Here is a 22,832-nt window from a genome sequence, read left to right as displayed (position 1 = left end):
ATATCCTTTCACCTAGTTCCTTTACAGATCCTGCCTGCAGCTAAGTACAGGAGCCAGACAATGTCAAACTTTGCTTCGACACTGTAAACTAAGTACAGATGGAAATGTAGTGTTATTAAATATTTAAATGACAAGTAGTCCAATCATTTCAAAACGGCACAAAAGAACCATTTGAAAATGAAGGATGTGATTAGTCCACTAGATGACTAAAACCAGACAATGTCCCTGCCTCATGTCATGCCAATAGTTGTGACTGAGGAACCATCCGGCCAAAATTTAAAGCGAAAATACTGTGGAGGGATGTTAGACGTCCCCACTGAAAACCAGCTCAGCTTGTTAGTACATTCTCATAGAAAATGTAAAGAGGGTAGCGTGTAGGCTGTGTTTGAAAAACTAGCTGATAAGAGCTCCACTGGAGCAATGCACAGCGTTAACCTGCCCAGACTGACGGCTCCTGCTAGAGATGATAGCCACACATGACAATGTGACATTTTTCACCCAGACACACTGTGATCCTCCAACAGATAAGATACAACAACTTATTACATGAGCGACCACTTCCATTGAACTTTTAATGAAGTAAAAGGTAAATGTTGATAAATAAACTATTTTTTTCTTGGCTGTCATACAAAATAATTGCCAGAAACAGCTGGACTGGTTAATGAGCTTATAAAATGACTTGCAAACCAGCAGTTCACTATTTGACTCTATAGACTTAATAGTGATTAATAATTTCAAAAAAAGGGTTGGCACAAAACTCGTTAAAGAAAACAGCAGAACTAAATTGCATAAATGTGTTTTCTTCTCCTTTAACAGATAAAAACTGTTTATCATCTTGCATTATGTAAGCATGAACCCGTTCAGAAACAACCACATGTGGATACCATCACCAGTTCAACCTTCTGAGGTCACGGGCAACAACAACTGCTGCTTTCTCCACGCAGCGTGTTCATGAAAAGCCACTTTCTCCCTTCGTGCATCGATAATGGCTGTGAGGTCAAACGGGTGGGTGACGAGTCAAATGCCGGCAGGGCCGACCACAGAGGGAGTCTGAGGGACTGTAGGTACATCAAAGACCGGCTGAAAACTGAGCCATGACTCACAGCTGCCACCAAAGTTTCAGAAAAGGACCTTCAGCGGGCAAACATGAAGGGAGGTAAGCACCTAACCAGATGTAAACAGTCCAGGGTTAAAAGATCTGAGGACCACGGCAGCTTGGAGGAAAACACAAAAAGAATACCGACCTTTTAAGAACACTGAATTCAAGGGCTACTGCACATCCAAAGAAAATCTCACCAACAATTTAAGGGTGGTTCGGATGGAAACACTGAACATTGTTGCAACGGAGGGACGGATGTCATAGTGGACCTCATAAATGAGTGGGAGCTGGAAAAAGTGTGAGTCAAGCATGAGGAATGACACAAGTGGCCTTTCTACTGACAGGAAAACTGATGGCAGAACACTGGCAATAAGAGGATAACAGCAAGTGTGAAGAATATAATTGATAAGACAGAGATTTATGTTTATGTTCCAAACAAGCGAAGCAAATCTGTCACAGGCTGCTGACACTGTAGTCCTACAACAGCTTCATGTTCAGGTAAACTGGAATTTAGACTCAGCGGACCAGACAGTAGGCATATCAGAGGGCCATATTTCACCATTTCCTTAAAATAGTCAGGAACAGAATATCAACAGTAAATACAGTTAAAGAAACAATCCCCTGTTCACATCAAACAGGCTACAATTGTATGAATCAAATAATACAAAGTTCTTTGAGGTGCATGGCAATGAAAAATAAAAATCTCTGCTACTTCAGTACTCAAAAAGCACCTATATACAAAATGATGGGAAGAAGTAATGAAATACTCACATTATTTGTATAGCACTATTCATACATGAGGCAATTCAGAGTGCTTCACAAAGAGGACTAAACATGAAATTAGAAACAAAGCAGGGCCTCAGGGGTAAAAATAACTAAAATAATCATTTTTAATGCGCAATTTATATAAAATACACTTAAAAGAAATGCAGACTATTGGCAATTGCATTTTGCACTTACAGTAGCTTTTGAGATTAGGTTTTTACCTTTAATTATTAATGATTGAGTTCTATAGCAAAGTAACAGAGGTTGTATTTGAGTGCAGATCTTCACACTGTGATTTGAAAGTTTAAAGTGGACATTAAAAAAAAATCCCTCTGAAATGGCGTTATGTTGAGATTGGGGTAAGTTTTGGTGCTAACTGTTTAAAGCTTTGTCAAAATAAGGACATTTTTATCATGCACAACAACAAGAAAAACTTTCGATCTGAAAGTTATCGCGGCCCAATTTTATCAGCCCGGCCCACTCAAGATGAAGTTGGTCTGTATGTGACCCTGAGCTAAAACGAGTTTGACACTCCTGCTCTACACTGCACGCGAGCCGATCTTCATTTCTCACAGTGAAAGTAGGTTAGCCTGTCGAGGTTCCTGCCAGAGCTTCATTGATCATCATCATGAATCCCTGTTAAACCGCGAGCCACTGCAGCGAGCTGGAGTCGCATCACTGATATACAGAAGTGAGACAGGAAGCCACTGGCTGTTAGTGAAACACAAACAGGATTTGTGGTTTTCTTGATGTGGGTATCAGGCGATCAGTACATAAAGTGCTCATCCTGGTTGCCACTTTATCATATTCACTTTCTCAGTTGCACACTGGGCAGAATCATGTGTCGACCTGTGTCGGCCTTCTGTCAAGAATGTGGAGAACGCCACGCACTCAAGCACTGTTCTCCTCCTCCATCTGGGAAGAAGAGGCCACGACGCCCGGCTTCCTCGCAGCGGCAAGCCTCAACAGCGTACCTCTTTGAAGAAGAGGAGGAGGAGGGGAGTAGAGGGCAGGTATGAGGAAAAAGAGTGGCAGTGAAACAGAGAGAGATCCCTCCGGCTAAGTAGGATCTTGTTGTCAGCCGCTAACATGTCAGGACTTCTTCCTCAAATGACTGTGAGGAGGAGAAGGAGTAGAAACAACCTGTGTACAAGAACTGGGCTGACAAAGGAAGCAAAGGTGTACTGAAAAAAAGAGATAATTTTCTAGAAGGTTGAAGAAAATACCAAAACACAGCGAAAGTTTCCAGAAGATACGTTCCACCTCGATAGAACAATGAGGCTCTGAGGTAAAGAATGTCTTGCAGCCCTGAAAGTGAGTCAAGGAACCAAGACCTCAACATCACCTGCAGCCAAACACTCAGGAGGCCCAGGAAAAGGCAGAACAGCTGCCAGAGGAGCGCAACGCTCAGGGGGGCTTCATGCTCAGCTGAGGAGCTGGAAACTGACCTTCCTGTGTGTTTACTAGGTAACAAAGTGGATTATCTCAGACTGTGGAGAACTGCTTGGCATATATGGAGGGGCTGCTGTGTTTGAGGGATTTCTGCTGGACTCTCTGGCAGCCTGCCCTTACAAAGCCACTGGATGGATGAGCTTCCTCAGGTTGCTGATTTCCGAGATAAAACTACTTCTTTGTGCGCACAAATTGAGACCTTCAACGGTTTTGTTTGTACTAGGAGGATGTCTGTCTGCAATTTCTTACAATCAGCACTGATCTTCTCAGAAAGATACATATTGGTTTCTGAGAAGAGTCAAGATATCTGGATTTTACCCACCTAGTTCATTAGAAATCATTCCAATAAACACTTGCGCCCAGGTATTTCGATCATTACTCAAACTGCTGGTGGAGCTAGTGTCTTTAAAATGACTCCTGGATGTTTTCTGCACGCCGCCTCCCAGCAGCCTCGGATAGAAAACTTCCGGCTGCGATCACTTTGATGACCATGTAAATCCTGCAAGGTCGTTCCGATAGGCACTCAGGAAGGAAGCGGGCGGAAAGGAATGAGGAAGGGAAAGAAAACTGGAATGATTTGGCATTGAGAAAAGTGCCATTTCACCCAAACATGTTCCAACTCAAGAACATGAGTGATATTGGCGTGAGTTTAATGGCATTTAATCAGTACTTTTATCAATATTTGATATGGAAAAGTAGCTTAAGGTCATTCATACTTGTCTTTTAAAAGAGTGTGATCAATGATTTCCCTCCAGTTGCTCTTAAAAACATGAAAAAACCGTTTCCGTGAAGGTGCCGGGCCTTAGATATGTACAGTAACTCAACCTGACATGACAAAACTTTCTATTCCAAGTTCAGTGACAGAAACATGAATGTGTGTTAGAACTACAAGCACAAGATCTAACACGTCAGAACAAAGTCTGCTTTGTTTTTTTATCTCAAAGAAGAAAGTAACTAAAAACTTGGTGAGAATAAATTAGGCTTTTGTTGCCCTCTGCCTTTTTCTGATTATTCTGAAAGCTGCAAGATTCAGTGTCTTTGGTCTTCCTTGACACATTTACTCATGTGTCGTGTGAAGCCGAGCTTCATGCAGTTTCGTAATTAAGAACAAATAATCAGAAGAGGGACAGAGACTGTTCGACAAACCCGACAGGTAACGAGGCACTGCGTGATTTGACTTTGTATTCACTAAAGCCCTGGTGCCCTTTAAAAGAGGCTTTGGTTCTTGTTCAGAATACTAACCATTCACAGAGCCTCAACCTGTATTTCCGGTCGAGAATGAGCAAATGTGCACATTGTGTCTGAGACGGTGAAAAGGCAAGAAACCTGCTCACATCAAACTAGTTTAACTAGACTAAAGTGGGTTAGTAGGGTTTCAGTGAACAACAAACGGGACTTGGTCACACGTATAATAATAACTGAAATATACATGGGAGATGAAGAAGTGCGTGAAAAGGAGGAAAAGAAGGGGGGGATTTCAAGCAAGCAACTGTCCAAGAATAATCTACTAATCCAATCTCAATTGGAATTATCACGGGGGCCCTGTCTAAACAGGGAGTTAAGGAGCTTTAATCCTGCAGGAGCGGAGCTGACAAACTTGAGAGAGCTTATAAGAGTCTGAAAACCACTATGGAGGTTCTTTCATGCCACATCTCAAGAGTTTACAAATCACTGCAACCAGGAAATCACTGAGTGACTGAAAACACCTGAGCAGTAAGCCACGCATTCAAGACAAATATTCACAGAAGCTTCAGCGCACACACGTCACACATGGTTAGGTGACTTATCCGGATAAGAAAGCTGACTGTTTGACAGGAATCTCCACTGCACGATGCCGGTGAGATTTATTTCTGACAATTATTACCAGTATGTTTCAGGATGGATGTCAAGTAGGAAAAACGTGATGACTCTATTTTGGACGTAGGAATGAGTAACCATGTGCAATGAGTCATGCCAAGAGCCTCATGTCAGCTGGAATACAATCTACCTTCGATACCGGCTTCTGAAAATTGATTATGATCTCTCTGATGTTGTGAAATTGTGAGGAAGAACAAGGACAGAAGCTCAACTAAAGCAATCAGAAACATGCATCTGTGGGATGAGGAGCTGAGAAAATGAGCTGTGCTCATCAAAATCTTGTTTGGAAATGTCAAACACACTCTTGCCTTGAGCGTCTGGCAACAGAGTGCGATTGATTATCAGCAGCAGTGAGCATGGTCGCCATGCTGCGGTGCTCAGTTGGCGCCTATATTTACAACACAATACAAAGTAATAGCTGGGTGATGATTACGACTATCATTTTACCCCGACAAGAGGTTTGATTTAACTCGAGCATTTCAAGAACGCCACCCTCAGTCTGAATCTGCAGCTCTACAGTGGAAGTTTTATTGAAATTCAGCAAATTCTTGCCACAGCATGTTGGGGTAATTCCTAATTAAGCTTCGGATAAGAAAGCCTTGGGCTATGAAAACATGTGAGGCTCTTTCATCTTTTAAACAGGGAAGTTTTGACTGGAGACAAGATTTACATTATTTAATTCTATTATAGCCTAAACTGCCTTGACAGCCTGATTCTTCCCATTACAAAGAGCCAAATCTATGCGGACGTCATTGTTCTTGTGGTAAAAACAGACTACATTCTTTTATCTGCATGAATGAATGTATATTGAATGAAGAAGTGGTCAGATTTAGGTCGGCGTACATATAGATGCCCAATCTGATATGCTGACACAATCAACTCGGTTATTATTGAGATTTTTACCTGGCAGTCTTAAAAAAAAAAAAAAAAAAAAAAAAACAGCAATCATTTCAATTCAATTTAAGGTACAAAAAGTGCCTAAAACATAAAGAATGTAAGATTATGCAACCAACTCTGTAGCAAAGACGAGGTGTGTCGATATCTCACTTGAGTAATCCTTTCCAGCCAAGCCCACTGAATGAGATCTTGTGTCATGGTTTACACACAATCACAGGTTCACGTGTAACCAGAGATTCATTTATTATTTGGAGAGATCGGGAACATAAAATTGAAGTTTACATTAGCCATATGCCATGCCCAACATGAGAGACAAACGTTAAGCTGGGATCATCCTGTCATTGATCCACAATCAGGTCTGACAGACATTTCTGAACTGGTTTCTTTATCCTGTGACCTCTGCCCTGAGGGAGCCCAACCACACTGACACAACCAGCCGAGGTCCAGGCTTTGCAAGGATTATTAAATGGGAAAACTCATTTACTGAAAATGCTTTGACCCACTGACATAAGAAACCTCTAATGATCTCCGAGGAGAACGAAGGATTTGTAATTTCGGACTAAACCGGCCCAACAACACTAAACATAACAGACACAATCCATACTTGCTGCTTTGGAAATCCAGGTATCAATAACTCCTGAAGCTTACAACTCAATGATGACAGCACTGACAGGTGAGCTGTACAGAAAATTGAGAAAACACAGTAACGCCAAAAGTCGTCAAGATTTCAAAGAAACATCTGTATTGAAAAGCACATTACTGAGGTTTACATTGAGGAAACATGACCCAAAACTGAGCAAGGAAGACTGCAAAAGCTGGGCTATTATCAGTTCCCTGAGACGGTGTACTTTTATTTTTATCACAGTAATTAATCAAGTGGCTTTGTCACTGGGGAAAAAAAAACCAACAAACCAATCAGAGGTTCACAGAACCAACAATGGAGATATCAGAGGCAGGAAAAACAGATTTATCCAGTGTAAAAAAAAAATGAAACAAGAAAACATCATACATTTTCTTTCAAAGCTGCCTTAACTCCTAAATCAGCCTCTCTCCACTAGCAGAAGTTCTACATCGCTTCAATTATTTCATTATTTAAACCCACCCGACAAACTGAGAAACAGCTACGCCCATAATAATAAAATGGAGTCTCCTCTCAAACAGTAATCAACCTGCTAATCCTAAAATCCCCATTGGGGGGTGAAGAGTTTAATGGGGAGCAGGGTCGGCCGACTCGTCTGCTTTACGGGGTTTGGGGCAGTTTAGACTCCGATCGGCGGACACGTCACGTCAACCCGGCTCAGTACTTCATTGTGATGCACGTGCAACCACTGTGAATAATCGGACAGGGCGTGAGAGACCTTCAGAGAGGAAGGGAAGGAATGCAGCATATCTCCTGAGACTTGAACCTGTTTGTGAAATCATGCCAGTTTTCATCACCATATATTCAGATCTTTAACTGATAGCAGACACAAACATCTCCTTTGTTCAAAAAAAAACAATAAATCACAGTCCTGCGCTGCCAAGTTAATCATCTGTAACAGTGAACTTCAGCGGAGGGCAAAGTGCACCGGAAGACGGGCCACCCCGCTTTAAAGTGAGGAATTATAGCGCACACTGTCATCCAGATAAGCATGAGCACACATGGGCCGGGCCGAAAGCAAGCCTTTATTTATACTGGACCGGGAGGTTACACAACCGCGCTGTTCACTGTCATTTAGTGGCTGTTCATAAAGAAAACCAGTATTCAAACAGTTACCCTTTCTTCTCATTCTGTAGCAATGCTAACATTCACTGTAGAGATTCTCTTATTGCACGTACCAAGAGAAAAAGGGAAGAAAAATGACAGAAACTTCATCTGAAACACGTCTGAACAGAAACGAGCACATTACATATGTTCAATTTCTCTCATCCTGGCTGTGTGAAACACCGTTAAACTCAAAAACAAACTCCACTGACTCCTCTGTCTGCCACTTTGCCTCCTCTTCACCCTCTCCGCCGCCGTCCCTGCAGCCCGGAGCCCGTCTCACCAGCCAGCTGTCCAAACAAATGTTACGTAGCCGGCGCGCTTATGTAATGAAGCGGAGCAAGTGCTTAGCGCATCCTCTTAGCTGTCCTGTCGCATGCTATCGTCAGTTCCACGCGTCTCGGGCTGCAACTGGGGCTCCCGTCTGTTCCCTCTGGCCAATGAATTTATGGATTCAGTGGTGGTGGGGAGAAAAAGTAGCTGGATGCCCAGTAATTGATCTTATGGATTTGCTGGGTTATGCTCGCCCTGAACAAATGGGTAATAAATACAAGTCTGCCTCAAGCTTGTGGACGAAAGCTGCAAGATCAACTGCTCTGTGCGTGAGAGAGAGAGAGAAAGAGAAGGGGTGAGAGAGGGAGACAAAAGACAAAGAAAGGAGAGAAATACACAGCTGAGATAGCACAGTACTGTAAGCTGTGAGTGCGTGTATGCCTAAAAGCTTTAGGAGATAACTTTAGTCTCTGCTTGCATGACTAGAATAAATAAAAAAGAAGCACTCCATACAGCGGCGTGCTTAGTGAAATTTATAACAGGCATAAATCTGCAACAGTGGTGGCATGCATGAGTGCATCTGTGTGCCATGAGTCACTTTGCAGCACGTTACTTTGATGTAGCACAAGATACCCGAGATTGTGCTGACTCAGCAAAACAAAAACAAAAACCCTGCGCGTCGAACTGATGGACTGACTTAGCAGGAAGCATCTGAAGTGGGCTGTGTCTCATTTCTGGAGCGTGCATAGATGAAAAAAAAAAACGAAAAAAAAAAAGATAGCTGTCTTACCGTCTCGTTCTCATCTGGGTACATGCTGTCCTGTGGCGGAGTTACCGCTGCAGAGGAATAACTCTTGCACAGGCGGCCGGTGGTGCTGACGAGGACAGCGATGATGCAGAGAAACAGAGCGGCAGCCCCTGCCGAGTCACCCTCTCTCTGACTGACATGTCACTGTGGCGAACCACGCAGTGTCACTCCCAGGCCCCCCGCAACCCAACTCCAATTCACTCACACATTCTTACATAAACAGAGAGAAAGAGAGGGAGAGAGAGAGAGAGGGAGGGAGAGGGCGAGTCTGCTCGGTGATGCTCCCACCCCCCCCTCAGCTGCCACTGCTTGACCTGCCCTCCTATAATGCCATAAAGCTGCTCTGCACAATGTGGGATGCTGCGGCTGACATAATAACCAACATCCACGTGCACGCACAAACAAACAAACACACACACCAGTGTGCACAGACATCCAATCGGAGCTCCCGGAGGGATTAAGAAAAGCTCCATAAAGTGAGGAACAGTGCGCCCGCTTGTGCATCCTCTGTGTCTCTAATCAAAGAAGTCATACAGAACATAGTGACGGTTTACACTGGATTATCCCTCATAATCAGCGTCGACAGTAACCGTTATACTTCTGACAGTTTTTTTATAATAAGTGGAGGCTGTGGGTTGTGAAGAGCAAATGCAACTTCACACAAGTCCAGCTCTTTCTATGATAAAAACTGCTTTTTTTTTTTTTTTTTTAACTGAAGGAGGGAAAATTAAAATCTGTAAACATTTTGAGTGACAACTCCTACAGTCTTACTCGAATTTAGATGGTATTACATGACTAAACCAGACATCTATCACTGAAGCATGGAAATGTTGAACTGATGTCGTATTAATGCTGACCTCGGTTTGACTGACATGGATAAAATCCTCTCTTTGTTGGTGTCACCATAAAAAAATCAGCAAAGCTTCTATCGCTAACATTAACAAAGTTACAACAAGGTACTGACTCGGTTTTGAGCAGCACAGTGATCTATCCAACGAGCAGTCTGTCCACACGAATGTCTGCATACTCACTGCTGTTAGTGGTTATAGTGCATTGCTCTGTGCGCACGTATGTGTGTGTTTGCGTGTGGTTTAATTACAAAAACAACCAATGGCGAACACACACAGCCTGGCACGCTAGCTGTATTGTTCTCAGCATTTCTGCCATTTCTGTAAAAATTAATGGTAACAAAACATTATCATGCACGCAACCGTGAAACTTTTCTGAGACGAAAAACAATATATTTTCACACATTTTCAAATGTTGTGTCAACAAAGCTTAAAACTGTGAGTAGGCTTTAACACCACAGCAAGTATGACAACAATATGATGACAGATTGCTTTTTTTGCCTCTGACTTGGTGTCACGAAGGCAAAAGACAAACGTGAAGAAAATTTCCACCATCAGAGAGTGGATGGCATCTCATATAAATAAAACATTTATAAAGTCACTTTAGGAGTTACAGCTGCATTATTAAGTACCTAAATGCACGTACTTGGTCAGCAAATGGCTTGTGTTATTGCATCCCGGATCAGAAACCAAAGCTAAAAGAAAAAAAATTAGTGCTGGTTTTGGTAGAACATAAATAGGAAAAAAATGTTTTTCACACAGTTCAATGCAAGAGTTTCACCTTGAACCAACTTAACGCTGCACAAGAGGGCAGCTGAGGACCCGCCAGGGACCAGAACAAACGCACATTAAATTTTCAACGAGCACAGGATATGATATCTCTGAAGATAAAACCTAAACAAATTTACACCCAGACTACATGACTACACGTTGTGACACATCCTTGACAGACAATGCACTTTTTTATATTCATAGTGCATGCTGCTTTTTTTGGTCAAAGTCACTGGTTGTGTAAGATCACTGCGATAGTGGCTTTAAATCAATGGGAAGGACAGCTTTACAGCAGTATGGGGTTTATGTCATTCACTTTGTAGGCACAGCTCTTTTTCCCTGGATTATACGAAAACCAACATCTATTTTCAGCTGAATCTTGTCCATCTGACCTTGACTGAAGTCACTCTTTTACAAAACTGACTTTAAAAAGTCAGAGAAACAAGAGACCTGGGCTGAAGTTCAAAAGAAAATATACAGAAGTACAAAAAAAAAAAAAGAAAGGAAAAACACAAAGTGAGGGTGTCGAGCCTGCATTTACTGATGTGCTGCTACACAAGAGCCAAACAAGCACAGGAGCAGGTCAGCTGTCAGACCGCCGGAGGCTCTCTGTGCTTGTGTTTGTGTGTTCCTGGTGGAGAAGGACACAGGACGGTACTCCAGGCCCCTCAGGGCTGCTTCACAGCGCTGCTGATGAGCACACAAGCCGACACCGCCGCTGTCCGTAAGGACTCCGCTGAGACTTCCTGGTTCTCTCCCAAATGAACTGCTGTTTGCTGACAGTGATTTCCCTGAAAGGAGACATCTGTGAAGTATTCCTCAAGCGCCATTCCCAAAATGCATCATTATCCACAACAGAGAAAGTGCAGTAACAGTGCCAAATGCACCGTTTACCATCACAGGTGATCGTGCCTCAAGAGCTGAAGATATTGTTTGTGAACGCTGCACTCTGACGACTCCTCAGGTTTTGTCTTGACGGGTTTGAATTCAACATGAAGGGCATTCTTTATAAAAACTAGTAGAGACTACAGTGCACGTTGCAACGTGGCGCATCTTTCCACAACCTCCACATGTGAGCTGCATTTACTTATCTAAAAATAAATGCCGATTGATTGTTTGACTGGAGAAAGAGTATTCATGCGCATGGAAAAATTCAAACAATGTTCTTTGAAGGCAATAAACAAAAGTAGTTTTTTTTTTTTTTTTTAACTACACATGATCACATTAAAAAAAAGTAAGTTATACGACACTGGTAACTAATAAAGCTCAATGTGTCATCTGGTTGTGCTGGACGGTGACCCAGATCTAAGAGAAGTGGGTTTGTGACAGAAGGTCAGCTTTAATCCACAAACAATCTGGCAGGAAGCGTGGCACAGCAAGATAAGGTTCAAAAGAAACACGCCACTGGAGCTAGAAAGGACCAAGCACACCCAACGAGTCCGGGTTGCTTGCTTAACTTGGTTCAAACGCTCTGTCTGCAAACAGTCGGCGGAACAATGCCATTGAGCAAGGTGTGTGATTACTGCAGGCATAAAAAGAGAGGGGGGAAGGAAATAGACGGTTAAGGAAAAAGTTGCTTCACAGCAACAGATTGATGCATTATTCATTTCTCTTTACAAACTGGAGCCAGAGTTTTATTACACTTCCATCTGGCAGATTCTGAGCTTGAAAGGTTTTCGGAGTCACTTAAAGAGTTCATATCCTCCCACAATCATGTCCTATAATAACCATTTATAATAGGAATTAACAGCAGTGCAGATGGCCCGGCTGCCATTAACACAGCCTTCAGACTGGGAATCACAGGAACACATGGCCGTGCATTTCTGATCTGAGTAAATGTCTCAATAACACACTCACTCCATCGACAGATTCCACTGACATGCACAAGAGTGTTTGAGGTGCGACGGTACGAAGACACGCACAAGTCTCCTCAACTTCCCACCACCTTGAGTAATCAAAGAGAGGAGGAAGCGCTTCCCTCCAATCAATCATCCCGCTGAGAGACACGAGAGCCTTTTAGTTGATTACAGCTCTCATAAAGAGTGATGGGAGTCTGCAGGGCGGACTGTGACAATCAAAGACTTTGGATACAAGGAAAGTGCTACTTCTCACTTCTTCTAAACACGATGCACTGGGCAGAGGTAAAGAGATGCCAAAAACACACTGATTTAAAGCCTTTGAGAAGCCAAGTGAGAACACAGAACATCCAGAGCACGCGTAGAGAAAGTTTCCCTGAAGCCAACACGGAGTGACAACTTCTGCAACTCGTCATGTGAAATTACCACACACAGTATTTAACATATTCAGTGTTTTATCACCAGTCCCGGTGGACTCGCTACGACCCTAAAAGAAGAGGGATGTTGAACCGCAGCAGATGAGACGGTGCAGCGAAGCAGCAAATTGAAATAACCCCCGGATCTTGACGGTATTTACAATCGGTGGCTTGAGGGGAACATCTGCTGCAGCGAATACGACGTCCGATGTTGCCTCGGGCTTCAAGACGGGCTGAATGTGCCAAGTGATACCTCATTTGGTAACCATTTTCCAGCTAACGCTCAAGGAGCTGACGGGTTCACAAGAAACCCAACATGAACGCCGTCTTGACTTTCAGTCTCTTAATATCTTGTATTTTTGTTTCTGAATACATAACAGCTGAAATTAATTTGTGAACCCCGTTTTTAAAATAAATCCTCACTTAATCTGTCGAGTAGGGCCACAGACAATGCAAGAGCAAATTCTATCCTCATCTAGAATACGAACAGATTAAGATCACAAAGTGCAAAACAAATGTCCTTTTCAGCGCACCCGTTCAGAGGCAACAGCAAATGGATGACAAAATAATCCAATGGTGTATTTTGTTGAAAGGAGGACGAGGAACTCAAGCGGTGACAAAGACCGTCTTGGTGTCAGACTCAGCGTAGAGGACAGGAAGTCGGCTCATTACAGCCTGCTCGAGTGGTGGAAAGAGGGGGAAAAAAAAACATGGCAGCTGGACACAAAAACACAGATCTGCACCACTCCTTTGATTTGGCACTCATTCCAGTCCCTTCTGCTTTTACGCTCACCATTTCTGCCCTTTTCCCTTCAGAAAAAAAAATACAGTGCGGATGGGGAAAAAACAGAGATAAGGACAGGCAAGTGGGGTGTATTTTAGGAGCCACTGACTCACACCTGAGCGGCTGTCAGCGGCAGCATCCTGCCGGGATGGAGGGAAAACAAACACTGTCCCAGCAGGACCAGTGGTGGCCTAGATCAGGGGTTCAAACACATTTCAGTTCAGGGGACACAAACAGCCCCATTTCATGTTGTTTGAGCTGGACTGGTAAAACAGAGTCACCGTAATCTTTACGCTTTCCAGCTTTTGTCTGTCATGATGCAGAGTACACCTGAAAAAACAACAACAACCACGTTTTAAAAATGAAAATCTCCACATGAAGCCAATGCTAATGAAACCTTCTGGTGCGAAATACAGAGAAAAAAAACAACTCTTCCCCTATAGCTGCTGCATTATGCATGTTTTCACACTGTGACAGCATGGCGTTGAGGCTAGTTTGATAGCAACAAGGGAGCTAGCGTTCATGGCAACAGCGCTGACATCTCAGCTTGGGTCTCAGCGTTGACTGCGTCTGCTACACCGTGGGTCCCTGAGCATGACCTTTGACCCCAGAAGCTCCCCGGAGCGCCTACATGTCACTGTCCACCACATCCTAGAGATAAGTTGGGTAAATGCAGATAATAGAAACTCTATATCAGGTATGATGATTCTAGCTTAGCCGACTTCTATTAATGGGTCTACAAAAGAAACAAAGGGAAACATGAATGAAAAAAGGTTAGAAGAAAAAAAAAATACAGCATCTCAATATATCAATTCTGAAGAAGAGGACCACAATGATTATATAATCAATATTTCACCAGTGGAGATATAATTGAAAACTAAAAGCAGATCATGTTTCAATGCTACTCTCATTTAAGAGAGGCGTTTGTATTTGTACTATTAGCGCCGACAATAACAGAAAATCACGGTGCGTCTTTCACACAAAACCAAAACAAGCTCGACTACTCTGACCTTTGTCCTGCCATTTAAGAAGCACACAGGCTGGATGAGGAAGGAAAGAGCTCCATTGTAGGCCAGGCTGCTTTGAGAGAATGAATCAACTTGTTGTATGTGCTCACTTCCAGATAACCTTTCACACACACACACACACACACACACACACATCCCCACACACACACACGTCAGAGTGTGATGCATCGTACTGAAATCAGAAAACAGATTCCCTGACATGCCTGTTGTTTCTAACTGAAAAGGTCAAAAAAGAAAAACAATGGTGCCCCCTTATAGTCCTATTACTTGCTACACTGTTCCGCAGTGAGGTTGACTGCACAACACACTTCAATACAAACCGTCGCAGGGATGTAGCGGTTCAAAGAAGTCCGGTTTACAAGCTCCATCTGTCCTCTTAAATCTGGCCTTATTATCCAGGAAGATCAGCCTCTCTCTTCTTTTCTGCTGAATTATTTTCATTGCAAGACATAAAATCTTTGTTTTTCTTAAACAAGCATATTCATGTAAAAAAACAACACCAAGCCAATGAGTGTATGTAAAGTAGAGCAGTAAACTCTCACATAAGAGCAAAAATCAACCACTGACTCCACAGCCACAGACAATCTTACAGTAAAAGGAGCTAATTTTGGTTGAAGTTGGGACTTCCTGTTCAATAAAAGCCTTCTGGTTCTCGTAAAGACTTCCAGATCTGCATGGTTCACTGGTGAACCAGTAAACCCAGACCGCAGGCAGCTCTCGGGTTGCTTCCTCCCGCAGTTCAAAGCCGGGTTAGTTGGAGAGTTTAGGATGGAAGCAGTCAGTGTGAATGTTCCTGTGGCTGAGAGTTTGTCACTTTCTGTTAACTGTCCCGAGATGATATGAGTGTTTGCTGGGAAAGATTCCAGAAGCAGCATCACCGTAGGTCGGTTTCGACTCTGGACACTGACTGAGTGCATCAGAAATCAAAAATCAGAAATCCCTTCAACCCAGAGATGCTTTCTGTCTGAACCTGGTCAGGCTTCTTCAAACTTCTTATCAGATTTGGTCAAAAAAAGAAACGACTGGAAAAGCGAAAAAGAACAAAGAAGCACCAAGGTTGACAGATGCAATAGACAAAACAGCCGTCCAGTAAAACAGCAGCAGTCTACCAATAACGACAGAGTGAAGGTCAAACGTAGCTGCTCCACATATTTTCCCCAAAGGTTTTTTTCCACATTTTTTGGCTTCATTTTGAATATGGACCTGCTGTGAGTGCACCGGTGCAACGTGTCTGAAAGCGAAGGAAGATTTTGCCGTTACCTGGAGATGTTCAGTGGAGGAGCTGCTCAGTTCGTCTCCAGATTCCGAGTCGTTGGTGCGCCTCTCCTCCCCCGCCGAGTCGCAGTGAGTGTTGTCCACGTCCAGCGGAGCCCGGGCCCTGTCCGGGGAGCGGGCTCGGGTGCGAGGCAGCGTGCTGGACCCCCCTTTGTGAGCGGGCGGCGGTCCTCCGCCGTGGAGCAGGATTTCAGCCAGAGCCCGGTCGTGCTCGGTGGGACTGGCGGGGGCGTGGGGGTGGTGGTTCGTGTCCCTGCGCTGACTGGGGGGGCTGAAGTGACCCGAGGAGGCGGTGTGAGCTGAGGGGGAGCGCCGGTAGCTGGACTCGTGTCTGTGATGGTTCTCAGAGGGAGGGTCGTGGGTCCCCAGATCCAGACTGGCGGGTTTCATCCAGAGCGCAGCGCCGCTCTGTGGCGACGTGTTGTTCCCTGTAGCGTGTCCCGACGCGTGTCCAACAGGTTTCGGAGGTGGCATGAGGGCTTTGCGGACTTCCCGGACGTACTGAGCGGGCACGTAAAAAGCTTTGGTCCCCGCCTCCTTCCTCACCTGCCACCAGTCCTCGTTGGTCTTCTTGACCAGCATGTAACATTCTCCCTGCCGGATGGTGATGAGCCGGTCCTTGTTCTTGTACTCATAGTCATACTCCACTTCGATGTAGACCTCACCCGGGGCGATGGGCAGGTCCGCCATGATGCCTCTGACCGTCCGCCGGGCAGTTCACCGCAACAGGAAGACGATCTTCACCATGGCGTCACGAGCAGGACTGTAGGAGACAATAAACACAGCTCAGCGTCAAGACAAAGAGATGAGTGATAAGTACTCTGTCGTGACACGTTACATCCCAATTCAGGGGTGTCAAGCTAAGGCCTGTGGACCAAAACCAGCCTGCAAAAGGTTCAGTCAGGTCAGGAAATACGCCAAGCAGAGCACGAGTCTGTTAAAACATGCATTATGTAACAGATATAAAAGACATTTGTGTTTTCGATCAGAAGGTTTCATTAAAATTGAGTTTATGTTAGGAATGTAGTCTTTTTCGTGAGTAAGGGTTAATTGTTCGGACAACTGTGTCTTTCAAAGTCTAATTCCCTGCTAACCCAATCAGAACGGACAAAGAAGATCCAAACTGAGGAGACTTAATCCTCCCCCACCTCAGACAGACCTCAGACAGACAGAGGGTAGACACTAATATGAGTCACGCCGTCTTCTTTCACTCTATCTCTGCTGTTCTTCTCCATGTTGCAGGCAGTCAGTCCAGCAGCGGCTGAAGCATGTCGGCTTGTTGCCATGTTGAGCACAGATTAGTACAGTTACACACACACACATAGTTTCCTGCTGAAGTCACATGTGCACACACACCAGCTCTCACAACATGAGGTGATGCTGCGGCGAATCCTGAGCAACCCTTTGACTTGTAAATAATCATGCACTGACGACGACAACTCCAAAACAGGGGCGTCAAACGCATCGTGGTTCAGGGGTTCCATAACAAAAACTACTACAACCTCAACATGAAGCCAATTTTAATGAAACCTTCTGGTACAAAATAAAGTGAAATGTCCAAAACACTCCTTTAGATTATTGGTCTTATACAATTTAGGCCCACGGGCCTTATGTTGCATACCTGCTCTAAAAGAACATAACAGGACTGTCTGGACTATTTGTAGTGAAGCTGATGAGATTTTGCCACATGTGGCTCTGGGTGCAGAAACAGCAGTTTTCAGCATTTCAGTGACCATCTATATCTGGAAACTTCAAAAACTCCCATGAAATAAAGAAATAAGCTTTGCGCTCATCTTCCATAAACAGTTTCTTATGGTAAAATTCTGATTCTAATAAAGGCTGGGATGTCATTACAAATATAGGGCAGTTAAAAGGCATGTGTGCTGCTTTATTCAGCCCTGCATGAAGCAGTGTTTATTAGACAGCGAACATCCGAACTTTGTTGTTTTTTCACTTATATGCACATGATATAAAAGACAGATCCCCAGATGGCTTGTTGGGGTCAGGATACCAGCTGCCACACATAAATAGTCACTATAAATAAAATATCATGTAGTCATTATGGCTCTTTGATTTTCACAGGTGTTCAGTAATTTCACAATTCCTAAAATCACACACACACACACACTCCGAAACAACAGTTACTTTGTACTGATTTACTGTGTTGCTTTATTTTACCATTGTACCCATAAAACCTGCGGCTGAACAGTAAACGTGGGCATGTTTGCAATTCTCCGATAACGCCGATGTGTCTCTGTTTCCCTTCAGTGGTACATTAGCTTAATAAAGATCTGTGATTAGGTGTGATTAGGCCAGCAGTGCCGGGATTACCCCCGATGCGGTGAGCGGCGGGATAATATCACCACAGATTAACTCACTGGTTCGGGCTAACTGTCACTGAGGGAAGTCTGAACAGTGAATCCATCAGCTGAGCAGAAAAAGTCCATTAACCAAATGAAACACGCTGCTGCAGCTGGTGTGTGTTCAACGCAGCACGCCCAGCGCAAAACAAAAGGCTGGCGAGGCTTTAGACAGGCGAACGTTCAGCAGCTTTCCTTGTTAACCCGCGACCTTTTAATGCTTCAGGTAGGCCTGACAGGAAGTGGTTTCTACTGATCCTTACAGTGAAGACGTATCGGCTGCTGTAACAGTGAGCAATGAAAGAAAAATCGCCCACGCTTCAGAATTCACAGTTCAGGTCCGTCCATATAATCTCCTTCTGACTGAACGGGTATTGAGAGTTTCACTTTCAGCCGCAAAAACATCCCATTGTTCTCGTAATTTGACACCAGCCTCATTGGTTTTTTTCCACCTTTTCTGACAACACGAGGCAAGCCAAGTGGAGGTGAGCGGCCGTCTGCCGGGGCCGGCTGGGTTGAGACGAGAGAAAGAAGTAAGCGAGGAGGAACAAACAAACGGGAGAGCCTGTGGTTCAGCCAGAGCCTTATCGCACTTCGGCTCGGGGGGTAATAACTGGGAGCAAACAGCACCTGCTCGTTCTTCACAGCCCCCCGTTCCTCAAGCACCACTCAGATGGCGAAAACACTTAAAGTGGATGGGAAATGAGTTACTTAAGTCCCGCAGCAGTTAGATGAGTTTCAATTTCCTGTCGTCTTTGCACAATATTTCCCTTTGGTTGTTTTCCTCTCAGGCTTTCACTTATCTTTAGCCTCCTGCCAAGTTTTCTTTTTTTTCTTTTTTCAGTCTGAAGTCTGCTGATTAAGACAGATAAAAGTGAAATGGACACATAATGTTCTGTACGGATTTCCAGCCTATGGGTTGAAGCTTCTTGTGTTTTCAAGTAAGAAACACGTACATAGATTAAGCTATTGAGTGAAAATAAATGTACGAGATGTTTTTTCCCCCAGGCAGAAACGAAAATACTCTCTGGCTGCAGGGTTGTCAAACATAAGGCCCGTGGACCAAAAACAGTCCACAACAGGTTCAAATCTGGCCCACGACGCAAACTAAAAAATTCCCAAGCTTTACTTATTTTTCTTAAACCAATTTCCTAAGAGTAGCGGACACAAGACAACATTAAGATAACAGCATGGCTGGATGACATCTTCACGAGAAAACTATTACAGTAGAAAAAAATAACTGCACAGTCAAACTTCTCAGACATTTAAAACACACCTCGCTCGCCATTCGTCTCACTTGAATCTTCAGGAGTTATAATAACGTGATGAAATGCCGCGTCTGAAGATACTTGTGAAACGAAACTGGCAGCCCCATTACTCTTATTCTTCCAGCTGAGAGGCATTGCCGTGAGTAAGTACCTGAGGGCTGCTGTCTCTTTCACTTATCCCCGCCTAGATTAAGCTCCACTCCAGCATCGCCACTTAGCAGACAGTACAAATCTGCTCAGAGTCCAATCAGCACAATCAGGGCCAGCACCTTGATTTAAAGCGATGGTAATAAGATTTACGAAGGGGAGGGGGGACGCCGGGTAGGTGGACGGGGAAAAAGGTGTGAGACGCCACTGCGGGTTGTCGGTGTTGTGAGCGAGAGGCTGAGGAGGGAACGTGTTTGACGAACCTGCCAGTGTCAGCACACGTAGGAAACACACCCTCACATTTTCTCCCGTCTCAGCACAAGTGTGGCATCTTGATAAGTTTCAATGCAAATATTTTAAGGTAGTCGCGTTGTTTCTCTGCAGGAGGCCTCACATGACTCCCGTTAGCAGTTTGCGTCCGGAGTCGAGCTGCTAGCGATTACTTTAAATGAGTTATTTTCATCAGGAGGCAAAATCCCTCTCATTTCAGAGGTATTTAAAGAGGCTGGAGAGAGATGGCTATCAGACTTACTTCAAATATTTAACTGTTTGCAGTCTGCACAAGCAGAAATACAGTTTTATTGGTAAGTTTTCAGAAACTCAGCTGATTATTTCCTTGTCACAGTTAGTTCCATGTGTTTGAGGTTAACTGAGGACTCTATAAATAGGTGTTTGACAGCTAAATGAATAACTTCAATAAATCTGTTGTGTGTTTACTGACAGAGCATTTCCTAATAAAAGAGCGAGACACCTCCGAGGAGGACACAGTGTTCCAAATAACAGCTAAAACAGACTGCAGAGTGAACTCATTTGAGGATATAACTATAAAGGACCACTCAAATAAATAAAATAAAGGAGCTCTCAACAGCTCAAAACTCAAATCAATCACCAGATATTGAGTTAAAATGTATTCTGGTGATGCTTTAAAGTGGTTTCCAACATCAGGATCAGACCGAGCCAGGCAAGTAGCACACTGTGACCTTTACAAGCAGATACACCAAAGATAGTTCCACACTGGCCCAAAAAACAGGCTGGATTCATCACAGGCTGTCCCAGTTAGATTCCTCTCAACCCGATTTTCCTCGATGCTGAACTCCCTGCGGTCCTCTGTGCCTGTTATAACCACCGTGTGTCACACTTAAGCTAACTGCAGGCAGATTTGAAACAAGGAAACAGGATGAGAGGACACACATAGCATGAAGGAACAGTGATGTCCAACATGACAGGTGATGGTGGAACAGAGACGTGCTGAGAATGAACCAAAACTACAAGAAACACATGCTAGTATAGGAATTACATTAATACTCTGTCCACTCATATAGATGTGAAAGATTAAAAAAGTCAACTTCTAGTTGTAAAAAGCAGATATTAACAGTTTACAGGTAAAAACGTCAATTTGCAAATTACAAGTGTTCCTGAACCTTGTCCAGAGCAAATATGGACATTTCTATACTAAAGAAACAATTTCATTCTGTCAAATTACATTACAAAGCAGTTTAAAATTATCTATATTTCAGCATATCTACATAAAAAAATATTTAAAAAAGACTCTGCTCCCGTTTCATGATTATCTATACAGCAGTGAGAATAAAAAGTGCTCTTAATATGACTAATTGAACTTACTGGGTGTATTAAAACAGTCAGTCAAAGTAGTTTCAAGTGTATATGATCAGGAACAGTTTTGAATATATGCATTAATCAGTTGCACTAAATGGAGACACTGTGATAATGATTTGAATTTTATATTAAACACTGTTCTGCATTATATTCTACTTTTATCATTCAGTTTGCCATTGTGAGTTTGTAAGAAGGCATCAAGACTTTCATCACTTAAGAGGTAAATATCTCAAGTCAACGCGAGTGAGGCAAAGCACCAATGTGTCAATAGGTTTCTGATTGTACAATGTATGAATGAATGACAAAGTAGAAATTATTGAATACATGTAAACTTACGGGAGTAAAGCACCTGACCTGTTTTAGGATTACGGCTCCTGACAAGTGTTTCTTAACTACATAACTTAACTAATTTAATAACTTGAAGAATAGTTCTGAGCCTGATTCTAGTCATATATCCATGTTTTGTGAAGTTAAAGTGGAGGCTTTAATCTGTGGCTAGCGTTAGCGTGCTAATTAGCTTCCTGGCTACAACATTCCTCCGTGTCCCAAAGAAGCTCCGCACCTCCGCCTACCTTCACCTCGGAAAACAAACGCACCCCGGCGGTCCCGACCGGAGATAACTTTCCCGGGCCGAGTGGAACTCCCAGCGGACTTGTCAGGTGAGTTGGTTTGCCGGCGCTCCGTGTCTCCTCCGTGTGTCCCTCGGTCTCTCTTCCCGTCCTCTCCCGGCCGGTGTGCCGCCCGCCGCGGTGCTCCTCTCCCCGCCTGCCCTCAACAACTTCACGAACTAGCTCCCAACAAAGCTCGTCCGCGGTGAGGAGGTGTCACTCTGCTGGAAAATGACATCAGCTCGTTTCCGGTCCCGTGTGTGCGTAAAAAAATGTGTCTCAGTTACCATAGCAACCACTCTACCAAAACTGTCTATTAAGTTTTCTATTGAAAGAAAATTAATAAAAAATCGGTTTGGTTTGAGTGTAATTATACTTGTTAAAGCTTGTAAATTATGGATTTGAATAAAATGTTAGCTGTATTACTTACTGGAAAAAAAAAATTATAGTGGGAAAATATGCAGAGTGAGGGCTCGTGTCTAATTCGCCCTCTATGGTCCGAGCGCTCAGGTGCTGCGGACCGCAAACAAGGAGTGAGCGCCTCCTGCCGGCCACGACGGGAAACAACTACATCGTAACTTTTAACAATCTAAATTCACAAAATAACAATTAAAAAAAAAAAAACTAAAACAAAACTTGATGACAAAAGTTACAAATTAAAAGTTCCTCCAAGCCAAATTTACTTTAGTTTCCAAAAATACTGTTTGGTGAAATAATTTTAAAGGTTTTGAAAATAATTGACCACTTTGAAAGAAAGTTTTTCTCAAGTTAAAATCTGATTCAAACTTATTTAAATTCAAGATAAAGCACGATTTACACATCTTAAAGGGAAAACCCACTTGTTACGAGGTGTACACAGCACTAAATATTTTTACAAAAGCATATCTGTACTCAGTTACACTTCTAAAAATACAGTACTTAATCCTCATTCAAGCATTTTCTGACTGTTAGTTGTCTTA

The 22,832-nt window shown here is 43.4% G+C and overlaps 1 protein-coding gene across 8 annotated transcripts in view; it reads right to left on the bottom strand.

Moving 5' to 3' along the window:
* The window catches only part of LOC115405237 (rho GTPase-activating protein 12-like), a 41,853-nt gene extending 19,792 nt beyond the window's left edge, over positions 1 to 22,061 (bottom strand). For 4 of the 8 annotated variants that reach the window (XM_030114751.1, XM_030114752.1, XM_030114753.1 and 1 more), the window contains exons 1-2: positions 21,838 to 22,060; positions 15,859 to 16,636 (exon numbers count right to left, since the gene is read on the bottom strand). In XM_030114751.1, coding sequence (XP_029970611.1) covers positions 15,859 to 16,563 — 705 coding nt within the window. In that variant the 5' untranslated portion in view covers positions 16,564 to 16,636; positions 21,838 to 22,060. Of the gene's footprint in view, positions 1 to 15,858; positions 16,637 to 21,827 lie in introns of all 8 variants that reach the window. The other 4 variants (XM_030114749.1, XM_030114748.1, XM_030114750.1 and 1 more) reach the window with 4 other exon arrangements.
* Positions 22,062 to 22,832: the final 771 nt, after the last annotated feature.

This window comes from Salarias fasciatus, chromosome 18 (assembly GCF_902148845.1).
Source record: "Salarias fasciatus chromosome 18, fSalaFa1.1, whole genome shotgun sequence".
Classification (NCBI taxonomy): Eukaryota; Metazoa; Chordata; class Actinopteri; order Blenniiformes; family Blenniidae; genus Salarias; species Salarias fasciatus.
This window is presented reverse-complemented; position numbering and strand designations above follow the sequence as displayed.